Genomic DNA, 14234 nt, shown 5'->3' on the forward strand with positions numbered 1-14234 from the left:
TGGTCCATTTTAGAAAACAACAGAGCTAGACTGTGTGGAGGAACATTTTGTAAGGTAGCGTTCTATAGGAATACGGAGGGCATTCTCAACTGAAACTGGCTGATTCTAGTATAGAAATATGACTCATAATCTTTTATACACAATTTAAAACTATTAAATTGAATTAATGATTATATTTAGAGATCCATTTAAAATGCTCATTTAAAAATATTCTTGAAAATCTTTTAAGCACAAGTTCTTCATCTATTCAACTTAGTATGCTTCTGATATTTGGTAAGTTGCTAAGGAAGTGAGTTATTTTCACTAATTTCTACCTCTACTGAGTTCAAGAGAATTCCTAGTCTCCATAAATAAAAAGTAAATAGAGGAAATGCATCAGAGAGTTGGAAAATAGTTTCATCATGCTTCTGAAGAAACTTCTTGATTTCTTGGTCCTCATGCCCTATACTTGAAATGTTGCCTTCTTCAGTTTCCTTTTGAAGAAGTTGCTCCAGGACCCAGAACACGGAGAAAACATTTTCATAGCGCGTCGCATCGTAACTGGCTTGCACCTGCAGATAAACAAGAGACTCCTTTAAGAAAAATAGTGGTTGCAGCTCAGGTCAGAAAAAGCCAAATAAAGAGATTAAATTTTTGAAAGAAAAGTAGATACTTGACTTATTTAACACGTTCCATCTTCCTGTTCTTTTGATTGGGGTAGGGGGGCTAGAGAACAAGGGAGACCATTTCCTTTTTCAAAAACTTGGCTATCTTGGTAAATGACATTTTTTCCCTTATGGTTTACAAAGCTCTGAATCCCTTCTCTACATTGCAGCTATAATTCCTTACTGAGATGAATCTGAGAATACTTGACAGAGAATCTTACACATACCAAGTCTTGTGTTTTCAATTCAGCATTTCACCAAATTCTTCCAATGCCTGACACCCCTGTCAATGACTGTATGAGACTCTTTGGTGTCAGAATTTTAGGAACATGTTTCAAAGTATAACTCAGTCCTAAAGCACTTAGGGTTATGATCTGTAAGTGACCAGATGTGATCTCATCCTGAGTTCTACACAAGTCAGGGAGGGGCAGGATTAGGTTGTGTGGAATCGGATACGTGGTCATAAAAAAGATGCAGATGTTTCTTACAGAAGTTTTTAGTCATCCTAGATGGCTGCAAGGGAGATGAATCAAAGGGAGGCCTAAAAAGTGCACAATGGAAAGCAGAACAAGAGGGAAAACAGGAAGCATGAGTTTATATCCATAAACTGGCTTTGTCATTTGCTTATTAAGAAACATGTTGGAAACATTTCACCAAATTTATCCACAGCAATAATACATAAATGAAGGAACATTCTTTTAGAGCCCAGAGGACTGCATCTCCAACAAGGTCAAACAATACAATAATTGACTATATACAGACAACTGGTACTTTCTTTTTCTTAATTGAGGTATAATTGATGTAACATTATATTAGTTTCACGTGTACAATGTAATGATTCAGTATTCATATTTACAGCAGAATGATCACCACAATCAGTCTTGTTCACTTCCACTACACATAGTTACAACATTTTTTTCCTATGATGAGAAATTTCAAGATTGTCTCTCCTAGCCACTTTCAACTATGCCATACAGTATGATTAACTACAGTCAACATGCGGTACATTTCATCCCTATGACTTACGCATTTTATAACTGGAGATCTGCAACTTTTGACTCCCTTCATCCATTTTGCCCCCACCCTCACTTCAGGCAACCACCAATCTGTTGTCCATATCCTGGAGCTCACCGGTTTGTTTGGTTTCTGGTCCTGCGTATAGATGAGATCATAAAGTATTCATCTTTTACTATTTGACTTATTTCATTTAGCATAATGCTTCAAGGCCCATCCGTGTTGCTGAAAATGGCAAGATTCCATTCTTTTTATGGCGGAATAATAATAGTCCATTGTATATATATGTATATACATATATACTTATATATATAAAGATATTATATATACAAAGGCGTATCCCTATATACGTATATACACCCAATATTTTCTTTATACCTTCATCCATCGCTGAGCATATAGGTTGTTTCCATGTCGGGCTATTTGCCTATTGTAAATGCTGCTGCAATGGACGTAAGGTACATACATCTTTTCTAACTAGTGTTTCAAATTAGTTAAGACTAACACTCAGAAGGGGAACTGTTGGATCGTATGGTAGTTCTATTTTTAATTTTTTGAGGAACCTCCACACTGTTTTCCATAGTGGCTACATCAATTTACTATCATTTATTTCTTGTCTTTTGATAATAAACATTCTAACAGGCGTGAGGCGATACCTCACTGTGGTTTTAATGTCCATTTCTTTGGTGATGAGACACGTTGGGCATCTTTCCATTTACCTGTTGGCCTCTTCAACTCCTCTGTCCATTTTTTAATTGCTTTTTCTTTTACTATTGAGTTACATGAGTTCTTTATGTATTTTGGATATTAACTCTTTATCAGGTATGTGATTTGCAAACATTTTCTCCCATTCAGTAGGTTGCCGTTTCATTCTGTTGATTTTGTTTGCTTTGCTGAAGCATTTCAGTTTGATGGAGTCCCACTTGCTGACTTTTGCTTTTGGTGTCACATCCAAAAAGTAATTGCTAAGAACAACGTCAAGGAGCTCACCATCTATGTTTCTTCTGGGAGTTTCATGAGTGTAAAGCAGGCAGAGTGCGTCCCAGTCCCTTTCAATTTGCTTCGAGAATCTGACTTAGCTCAGCTTCCAGGTGGGCTGGGGTCCCCGTGGTGTCCCATTTCTCTGTTTTGTTTTAGACTTCGCATTTCATTGAATTGATCTGTTCCACCTTTAACCTAAAAGTTTATTCTCATAATAATTAATTGGATAAACTCTTTTGCTGTAAGATATTTACATCTCATAGAATATGAAACTGAAATGAACTTCTCCCTTTAAAGGCGGTATACACTTACCTTATTGCCTCAGCAGCCCTCTAGCTCAACGTGAGGAAAACGGCATGTCTGTGGGGGAGGCCCTTCCCGCAGTCCCCCAGTTTTATCACGCTGCCAGCTGCCTGCTCTGCCTAATCATATGTTCAGACACTTTCTGAATTAGTGCATAATCTGAGTAAAAACTAAGATAAATGTTATTAAGATGACAGCTGATACCCTTCTATTATATTTTGATGTGATTTTCACATCCTCAGTGTCAAATTAAACTGACCCTCCACCAGGGCTGGAAAATCCTCAACACAGACAGAACATAGTCACCTGGAAGATGCCCACGGGTTTCACCTCAACACCTGCCAGGAAGACGACGAAACCCCGCACACGAGCGAGGTGGCTCTGACGTCTGATAGAACGCTACCCGTCTGTCTGTCTCTCTCTCAATCTCTCAGAACTGAAGGGGACTTGAGAGGAAGCTCCTATAGCCCCATGACTACTTCTTCTATCTAATGCCGTTTTATGTAACAGGGGACCTTCGGGAGAAGAAATACTTTCCTGGATAGAAAAATCCCCATGTATTTTTGTAGGTCATTTTCAGAATTAAACATTTCTTATGTTTATTTTCCTATTTCCTGAGTTGGGCTTGAGAAAGTCAAAGAATCCAAATATTTATTTAAACAGTGAACAACTATTAATATTTCTTTACATGCTCCAAAATTTGACTTCAAAAATTAGATTCTGAAGTTCAGGCTATAGACACAGAGTGCCAGTTTCCTTATTGTTGTTTTAGCTGAAATTCAGTCAAGGTTAACTCGGCATTTTAGGGAAGACTTACTGGCCTTGAAATACCCCAGGCACACCCCAGGCACACTCCAGGCACATCCCAGGCACACCCCAGGCATATCTGCTTGCTTACTCCATACTCATTTCTTCCTCCTTTTTCACCAGCAGAACCCGTTTTGTTCAGAGTGATAATGGATCAACTAAAAGGGTGTATTTTCCAGTCTCTCTTAAGGCTAATTCTGGTCAAAGAGACGTAAGTATAAGTAGCTGGGTGGGGTTTCTGGGAAAGCTCGCTAATAGCAGGCCAGATCTGGTGGAATGCACTTTTGCTCTCCCTCTTCCCCATTGTTCCTGCTGGGAAATACAGACACAATGCTTGGAGGCCCAGTAGCCTTCTTGTGAACCTGAGGATGAAGGCCACCTATGGATCGGTAGAAAGGGCCAGATTCTGGAAGGCACCGTACAGCGGGATATACCCGCGTGGGATGGCTGTCCCTTCCTGCACCATGCTGGGGTCCCCTTCTTCCATTTTCGTCTTTTAAAATCGGAACCGTGAGGCTTCATCTAGACAGGAAGGAAACTGCTAAGTTTCCTTGGTCTTGAAAAGGTGCTGCCTTCTGCTGTCTCTGACACAGAAAGAACAGAGATGCCTAAAGCGACAAAAACAGTCACATTCCTTGGCAGCTGATAAGGTAACAAAAGGTGCTGTACACCTGAGGTGGGACTCGCAGTTTGGATGTCTATATTTAATGCTGAAAATATGAAAATGGAGCAGTTCATTAAATTCAACAGTTTGAGAACTTCTGTGTGTTAGCCAAGGCAGTGCAGAAGTGCAGTCTGCACTTTCAGACAGAAGCACGCTGCGATGGAAGGGGTGAGAACACAAGGCAACATTTTCCTTATTGCTACAAATGCAAGAGATGAAGGAGAAAACTGGATCATCACAGGGCAGAAAACCAAGTCAAAGAGTACAGGTGCATGACCTAAATGTTCAATTAAATGTTCACTGAACATACCCCTGGCTCCGTATCCCGCATGCCAGATTTTATTAGAAGCAGTAAGTAAGATACAATTAAAATCAGTAGTTTCTAAAAGAATGAATTCAACACAATAAAGGAAAAGGTCAGTTGTCACCATGATGATTCAGTGAGAAATGTAACCCTAAGTTTTAATACCTCAGCCTTGTTCTGTCTACTAGAAGGCAGGAGGCCTCAGTCGAGGGGCTGAGGGGGATGAAGCTCCCCCCTCTCAGCAGTCCCCCATGCAGCCTGCAGCCTTGGAAGCACAGGAGGAGGCGCTGAAGGAGCTGACAAAGGAGTAAGGGCTCAGCCAGGGGCCGGTGCAACACTGCATGTGACCACGCGGCCGAGGGTAGGAGGGCCACCTGCCGACTATGTGTGATGCGTACAACATACGTCTCATACACACACACACACACACACACACACTCACACTCAATGAACTATGGTTGCAACAGAAGCACACACTCACTTAAAACCACTTCTCCTACAAAGCTGGTGCATGTCCTTTTCCTCTGCTGCCGCCTGGGTGCTGGACCCAGTACCGAGGGAGCACGAAGCAAAAGGCTGATCAGAGCAGAGTGCCCTCAGTTAGGGGAGACTTCCTAGAGATGAGTTGTGAGCCAAGGCTCAAAGGGAGTGAGGGGTATGGATCGGTGAGTCATCTTTGGATCAAAGTGCCAGGGAGAGAAGAATAGAAATGATTCAATGGGTATTAATCCATTTTGCTTTATACAGACAATGGTACAGTTACCTGCCTAAAATGCTGAATCCCAGACAGTGGTTCTAAGAGGCTGACTTTCATTTGTGGGTTACTTAGATGAAAAGTCCTAAACTATTAAAACTACTAACATTGGGGATTTGATATTTTGCCTTGTTTCCTATGGAAAGTAGTTTAACAAGTATGCAAGATTAACACATAAAAATATTAATGAATGGAATATATGTAACAGAGAAATTTTTAAAAATCTGTCATAATTAGCCTTGTTTTAAAATGATGCTTTTCTCACTAGCCAATTTTGCCTGCTTTTCTCAAGTCTGTTTCCTGAGGCTGGATATTAAAAACACAGCACAGGACCCCAAATTTTCAAATAAGTATTATCTATTATCTTTTATCATCATCATCGTTATGGTCTTCCTCAAAATAAAGATCTAATCCCTATCCTTAAGGTGCTGTGCACCCAGTGGGAGGCCACTGGGATTACTCACATGCTGAGCTGTGGCCAGTTGTGGGATGCACCTCCAGGCTACTGTGAACTGTTCGTCTAGAGACATGGAAGAAACTGAGGAACAGCTTTATCTACCTTCCTCTGTCAGAAGATCTTTCATAGATGGTAGCAATCTAGCAGACACTTCCTTTTTGCATAGAAGGGTGGTACCCAGGAACCTAAAGGTAAGATGACTGACTATTTTGAAGCCATCCTGACATCAGAAGGCCCTGGAGGTGGCAGACGTGTGGGTTGGACACAGTGTCTCACAGGATATATACAAAGGCCCGGCTATCCTAGTGTGAGACGGATCAACTTGGTCAGACTACTCGAGAGGCAGGTTGGTAAAAATAAGTTTGTAAGCAGTGCGCCCTTTTGGTGACTAACTCAATAACGTCATAGATTAAACCCCAGGTGCTTTAAAGTTTTATATTTGCACAGTTCTCTGAGGATAGCGCCTGTGGTCTGACTCCTGTCCATCACTCTCTTGATCATCAGAACAGCACATTGGTGGACAGTCCCACATTGATTTTAATTCTCATATCTCTTCACATAAATAATACAGAGTTCCTGATCCAGGGACTCAGTGTTTCTTTGTTCTATGTGATCTCCTGAGTCACCTTTAAATAGCTTTACCCTGCTTCCCCTGGGCTTTCTTAGCATCTGTGCCCTTAATTCTGGGGCCATCAACTCCACTGAGAGGAACTTTGTCATTATTTTATACTAAAATGTTAAACCTAGTCTCAGGCTGGAAATGCCTTTTCAGCATTCGCGAAACAAACAAACACATCATTTATTTGTCTGGACTTCCATCACAGTAGACCTTGACAAAGCCGTATAAATAAACCAGATGATTTGGTTCTTACTATAAGAGTCTGTTAAGTGAAGGAACAGGCTCAAAGACTGGAATCAAAGCAGCTAAATTCTTTAAGGACTAGTTTAGCTCGAACACTTAGCACTTCACAATGGTATGCTTCTGCCTGCTGGGCGCTCCTCTCTCTCTCCCTCCAGTCCTACTACAGGCATTAATTGGGTCCCTTCACGCCCGTACCCTTTGCTGAGTGCCGAGGATGCAGAAGCAAGCAGGACCCCTACCTATAGAAGGACTCCAGGTATGCATATAGGGAAACGAAGTAGGAAAAAAGGCAATGCGGGGTGCGTGCTCTCAGGGCTATAAGGAACTGTAAAGAGAACTGAGTCATATGATGTGAGAAGACACGACAGGACAGGAAATGAGTTGAGTCATGAGTGACGATCCCTCAGACTCACTTCTCCCTAGAGGGCACGGCAGGGTTCCTTTGGATGGATGACTTCAAAGTTATTGTCAGTACAGGTAAAACATCTGTTTGGCTACTACCGCAGGGCCCTCTGTCTCTGTCCGGCCAGCATGCCCGGAGGCAGGGGAGAGGCAGACTGCTTAAAGCGGGGTGGGGAGATGTCCCCAGTCTCCGCAGTAACCCGCTCAGCAGTGTCCCCACACCTCAGCCTTCTCGAAGGCAGCAGAACCGGACTAGACGGATTGGTGTAAGCCATCAAGGTCACATCAGGTCTGTGTGTTAACAAAACCTTAACAGGACCATGTTTGGTTCCATGAGGCCCACAGTCACTTAAATGTCTGACACTTATCTTTCTGAAGGAAGGAACAGAGAACAAGAGAAATCATGAAAGGGGAATTCTTGGGAGAGAATGCACAGCACCACTAAGTGAAGCCATCCCCACTGTGCAATTAAGATGGAGCTTGAGTAGAAGAAACCAAAGCTGGTGAAATGTCTGGTATAAATATAACAGAGATCCAGATGGCCATTATTTATGGAAAACAAATGTCTAAGTAGCCAGCGAGTTAAATCAACAAGAAAGCTTCTTTAGGACTCTAAGGAAAGATTATCCAAGACAGCATCAAGCCCTGCCCACCAGGCAGAAGGCAGGGGCCAGGTCGGTTGGAGTAGTGGTTGACATTTATTCAAATTCAACCTCAAAATGTAGTATCTGGATCTGACAAGAAAATGACATTAAAAGATGACATATTCACTAATACAACAAAAACCCTTCAAATACTTCAAGAGAGTGGCTTCAGCAAGAAAAGAACAAGTATTTTGTTCAAAAACTTTTTGTAATCCAATTCATAATGTAAAGAAATACAGCAGTTTCTTGTAAAATGCTCCACTTTGGGGGCATAAAGCCCACTGCTCTCGATGTCTCACTTCCAAACATCAAGCATCTTGGAATGTGCAGGCCCTGAGACAGTCAAATGGCCACCACGGAACTGTTCCTGGTGGCCTGTGCACGAGACTCTGCAGGAGGGTCCCTGGTCCTCACTCACCTCCTCTCAACTCCCAGTCAGCCTGCTGGTAGCAAGGACAGAGGAGGGGGTGCTGCTGCAGGACAGGAAACGTGAGAGTAGAGAGCAAAGGAGGAGTTAGAGAAAATATACAACTCAGACAGGAACATCTCTGGGGCTTTTCAAATGGAAAAGGACTGCGATATAATTGAAGACTATGCCTTCAAGAACGTAACTAATGCAGCACGATTCCAAAACCGATGATGGTTCTGAAAAAATGTATAAATGATATTCTGAAAAATGATGATGGTTCTGAAAAAAATGTATAAATGATGTTCTGAAAAATGATGATGGTTCTGAAAAAAATGTATAAATGATGTTCTGAAAAATGATGGTGATTCTGAAAAAATATATAAATGATGTTTGATTCATAGTTTCATAAACTAAATTTACGATTGCATTCTCTTAAAATGTTGAAATAAAATTTAAAAAGTATCTTACTCATGTGGAAAATCTTCTTACGCAGAATGATTTTTCTAGTGATCTTAGATGATGTGATATACCATCAAATAATATTACTTATTTGAGCCTAACCTAACGTGTTCCTGGGCATTCATTATTCACAGAAAATTACTATGGAACAGTTATTCTTAGAAAGTATACTAGAAAGTTTAGTAGTAGGTTCTTTTCAAAGATACAAATTTCAAGAAAACTCATAGAAAGAGTACCCAACCTACATATACCACTTACTTTAGGAGATTGTGTGTGTATGCACATACATATGTATACACATGCATAAATACATTTAGTGGGGAGGGTATAGCTCAAGTGGTAGAGCACATGCTTAGCACGCACGAGGTTCTGGGTTCAATCCCCAGTACCTCCTCCAAGCATAAATAAATGAATAAACCTAACAACCTCCCCCTCAGAAAAAAACAAAACAAACAAACAAAATATTTAAATCTGTGTATACAATTGCATAAAATTAATATGGACATAATTACTTATTTTGATGATCCATGAGGCAGCAACAATGTTTTATATACATAGTCCTGAAGCAGTTATGGAAAAACCTGCACAGGCTTCCATGAAATAAGACCTTCAGAATAAGGGTGTATTATTTTTCATAAAAGTGTAGTAAAAAAATTCAGTAAGCACGTATTATAGAATGAAGAATTTGTCTGATCTTTATCCTTGGAATTCCCTGAATGAAAGGAGTGTCTGTTACTCCTGGTATGCCCTCGGCTCATGCCTGAGGTGATGCTAATGAGATGAGTGAGCACAGGGGTTGGTCACCTGCAGCACCAGCTATGTAATCAGAAGATTGAGGCTTTCCACCAGCCTGACCTCTGGGGAGGTGGGGGCTAAAGATGGAGTTCAACCGCGTGGCCAGTCATTCAATCCATCACATCTACATAAGGAACTCCAACAAAAACTCTGGAAAATGATGCTGAGTGGAGCTTCCTGGTTGGTGAACACACTGATATTCTAGGAAGGTGCTTCACCCCGATTCCAGGAGGAGAGAGCATGTAAATTCTGTGTTTAAGACCCTCCCAGACCTTGTACTATGCGCCTCTTCATTTGGTGGATCCTAATTTGTATCCTTTTTATAAGTCGAATACTTTCCTGGGTTCTGTGAATCATTATAGTAAAGTGTCAAACATGAGGGGGGTGGAAACTCCCCGACATTTGCAGCCAGTTGGTCAGAAGTACAGATCCCCGAACTGGTGGCTGGCACCTGAAGAGAAGGCAGTCTTTTTGGGGTTTATGTCTTTAACCTGTGGGATCTGCACTGAGTCCAGATGGCTGGCATCAGAACTGAACTGAACTGGAAAACACCAGTCTGTCTTGAAGTTGAGGCACATTAGAGGGAAGTATGCAAAAGCTCTAAGAAAGTCACAAGCACATAAAAGAAATTTCACAAGATTTCTCCCTTATCTTTCACACTTTTGCTTTTACTGAGGTATAACTAACATTTAACATTGTATTAGTTTTAGGTGTACAACGTAATGATTTAGTATCTGTATATATGGGAAATGATCATCACCGCAATAAGTCTAGTCAACACTCATCACCACACATAGTTACAAAAAATTTTTTTTCTTGTGATTTACTGTCTAAGAAACTTTCAAATATGCAATATGGTATTATTAACTGCAGTTACCATGTTGTACATTACATCCTCATGACATATATTTTATAACTGGAAGCCTGTACCTTCTGACCACCGTAACCAATTTCACCTACTCCCCACCCATGCCTGCAGTCTGTATCTGTAAGCTTGGTTTTTTTTTGTTGTTTTTGTTACCATCCATCACCATACAGTTGACACCCTTCACCCTTTTTGCCCACCCCTAGTCCCCTTTCCCTCTCATAACCACTAATCTGATGTCTATATCTGAAATTGTTTATATTTTATTTTTAATTTTATTTTTATCTTTTAGATTCCACATATGAGTGAAATCATACAGTATTTGTCTTTCTCCATCTGATGTATCTCACTTAATATCTTCAAGGTCCATCCATGTTGTTGAAAATGGCAGGATTTCATTCTTTTTAATGGCTGAATAGTCTTACATGTATTCATATACCACACCTTCTTTATCCATTCACCATCCATCAGTGGACACTTAGGTTGTTTCCATATCTTGGCTCTCAGGAATAATGCTATAATGAACAGTGGCATGTAAATATCTCTTTGAATCAATGTTTTGTGTTCTTTGGATAAATACCCAGAAGTGGAATAACTGGGTCATATGGTAGTTTTATTTTTAGTTTTCTGCATAATCTCTGTACTGTTTTCCATAGTGGTTATACCAATTTACAGTCATTCAAAAATGTGCAAAGGTTCCCTTTTCTCCACATCCTTACTAACATTTGTTATTTCATGTCTTCTTTGAAAATAGCCATTTTAACAAATGTGAGATGATCTCTCACTGTAGTTTTAATTTTCATTTCCCTAATAATTAGTGAGGTTAAACATCTTTTCATGCCTGTTGGCCATGTGTATGTCTTTTCTGAAAAAAAAAAAAAAAAAAAAAAAAAAAAAAAAAAAGCCTATTTAGAAAATCTGCCCACGTTTTACCAGATTTCTGTTGTTGTGTTATACGAATTCTTTATATATTTTGGCTATTAACCTCTTAACAAATATGTCATTTGCAAATATTTCTCTGATTCAAAAGTTTAATCTTAATAATGGTTTTCTTCACTGTGCAGAAGCTTTTTAGTTTGATGTAGTGCCATTTGTTTATTTTTGCTTTTGTTTCCCTTACCTTTGGATCTAGATCCACAAAAACATTGCTAAGGCCAATGTAAATGAGTTACTGCCTATGTTTTCTTCTAGGAATTTTATAATTTCTGGTCTTATATTCAAGTTTTAATCCATTATTTGTGTAAGTATAAGATAGTGATCTAGTTTCATTCTCTTGCACACAGATGTCCCGTTTTCCAAACCCCATTTATTGACAAGATTGTCTTTTCTCCACTGTATGTTTTTTCACTTTTTTATCATAAATTAATTTTCCATATGTGGGTGGATTTATTTCTGGGCTATTTCCATTCCATTGAATTGTGTGTCTGTTTCTGCACCATGCTGCTTTTTTTTTATTACTGTAGTTTTGTATTACAGTTTGAAAATCAGGGAGTGTATTATCTTTAGCTTTGTTCTTTTTTCTCAAGATTGTTTTGGCTATTCAAGATGTTTTGTGGTTCCACATGAATTTTAGGAGCATTTGTTCTAGTTTTGTGAAATATGCCATTGGACTTTTGATAGAGATTGCACTGAGTCTATAGATTGCTTTGGGTAGTATGGACAATATTTAAAAAAATATTAATTCTTCCAATCCAAGAACATGGAGTATCTTTGCATCTACTTGCATCTTCTTCAATTTCTTTCATTAGTGTCTTACGTCAGTACACAGGTCTTTTACCTCCTTGGTTAAATTTATTCCTAGGTATTTTATTCTTTTTGATGCCATTATAAGAGATTTTCTGAATTTCTTTTTCTGATAGTTCATGTTTAGTGCATAGAAACACCACTATATTTCTCTGTATTGATTTTGTATCCTGTGACTTTTATGAATTCATTAGTTCTAAAAGTTTTTTGTGGAGTCTTTAGGTTTTTCTATATGTAGTATCATGTCACTTACAAATAGTGACAGTTTTACTTCTCCCTTTCTGATCTGGATGCCATTTCTTTCTTTTTCTTGCTTTATTACTGTGGCTAAGACTTCCGAAACTATGTTGAAAAAAAGTGATGAGAGTGGGCGTCCTTGTCTTGTTTCTGATCTTAGAGGAAACACTTTCAGCTTTTCACCACTGAGTATGAAGTTAGCTGTGGGTTTTTTATATGGGCCTTTATTGTGTTGAGGTACATTCCCTCTATACCCACTTTGCTGAGAGTTTTATGATAAATGGATGTTGAATTTTGTCATATGCTTTTACTGCATCCATTAAGATGATTTGTATTCTTCATTTTGTTAATTTGATGGATCACAATGATTGCTCTGCAGATGTTGAACCATCCTTGCATCCCTGGAGTAAATTTTACTTGATCATGGTGTATGAGACTTTTAATGTATTGTTGGATTCAGTCTGCTAATATTTTGTTGAGGATTTTTGCATCAGTGTTCGTTGGGGATACTGGCCTGATATTGATCTAAGTAGTTACAAGAATACAAATAAATTTTCCAAAAATTTCCCCTCATATTTCATACTCTAATGACCTCATATAGTACTGTTTGATTAGGTGCCCCTTGCAGTTTAAAACCCTTTCACTTCACTTGAATGTCTCTTCTTCCAGCTCAAAATCTTTCATTTAGAAGAAAATATGACATAGGCAATCCAAAATATGTATAACCAACTAAAGTGTTAGGAATGGAGACATGTAATCAGCAGATCAAGACTACACTCAAAAAGATCTACCCTTCCTTTTCCTATTAAAACCAAGGTGTAAAAGCAGCAGCAAAAAGCTCCCAATGTGGAAATCAAATTAGCTATGTGTTTCTACATATTTGATCTAAGCCATCACTCAAAATATCTAATGAGTCAGGCAGAAGTCATTAGAAAGAAAAAATTTTAACTTCAATTTGCAATGATTCCACATAAATTTTTTTTTAAAAAAACTAGTACATTTTGTCTAGAGTGTTTTCTGGTAAAAGCTACACCTAGGAGTTTCCTCCAGAAGAAAGAGTTCTGTGATTGCAGAATTTGAGCAACAGTATGTACCATAACTCTCCTCTTAGAGAGTCCTAATTCATATTGAAATTTTGAAAGTTTCAATAAATCACTCAGTTTAACATAGCATTCTGAACAAAGAATGCTTCTTTATTTATTCATGGAGCATTAATATTCTGCAGAACATATTACTTACGTTAATAAGTGACAATAAATGTCCAACAGGCTTTTAAAAAAAAGTAATGGAGCCACAGGAAAAAAATGGCTATTTTCAAGTGTTAAAAACAAAATGGGATTAATATTGTCTGATATCAGTAAATGTATTCCAAAAAATTTAAGAAATCATTTTCATGGTCTGAAATGAAACTTCATCTAAAATCTACTTGATTTTCTAAGTGTACAATCTGGTATTTTCTAGTCCGGAGCTAAAGGACCACTTCATTAAGATGAACAACTCAGAAAGGAAAATTTCTATCCATTTTCCTGAAATTACTTTTTTTTTGTTTGAAGAAAAATCCATTTGTAAGCTTTCAAGCATTTTCCTTGTGTTTCAGAAAGACATTTACATTCCTCCGAAGCCAGCCTGTTTCTGAAGTGTGCAGGAGGAGACGGGTGGTGTCTCCTCTCACAAGCAGTGTCACTTGGAAGGTCAAGAACACTTTGCTAAGTTCTTTGCAGATTCTTTCAGAGTACGCCGAAAGAGTGGCATTCTTTTCTTTTTGTTCATACTTTTATGTTTAACATAAGTCCCTGGGAAAGGTGAAATGTCTCTCTTATTAATTTTCCCCCCGAAGTTATAATTGTTAAAATACAGTCTTTATGAAAAATGGCGTAAGTAGAAAGTGGT

The 14234-nt window shown here is 38.9% G+C and overlaps 1 protein-coding gene across 1 annotated transcript in view; it reads right to left on the bottom strand.

Moving 5' to 3' along the window:
• Positions 1-281: 281 nt before the first annotated feature.
• Positions 282-14234, bottom strand: part of MEI4 (meiotic double-stranded break formation protein 4) — a 124431-nt gene continuing 110478 nt past the window's right edge. Inside the window, exon 6 of the mRNA XM_064487124.1 lies at positions 282-551. Coding sequence (XP_064343194.1) covers positions 282-551 — 270 coding nt within the window. The remainder of the gene's footprint in view (positions 552-14234) is intronic.

This window comes from Camelus dromedarius, chromosome 6 (assembly GCF_036321535.1).
Source record: "Camelus dromedarius isolate mCamDro1 chromosome 6, mCamDro1.pat, whole genome shotgun sequence".
Taxonomy (NCBI): domain Eukaryota; kingdom Metazoa; phylum Chordata; class Mammalia; order Artiodactyla; family Camelidae; genus Camelus; species Camelus dromedarius.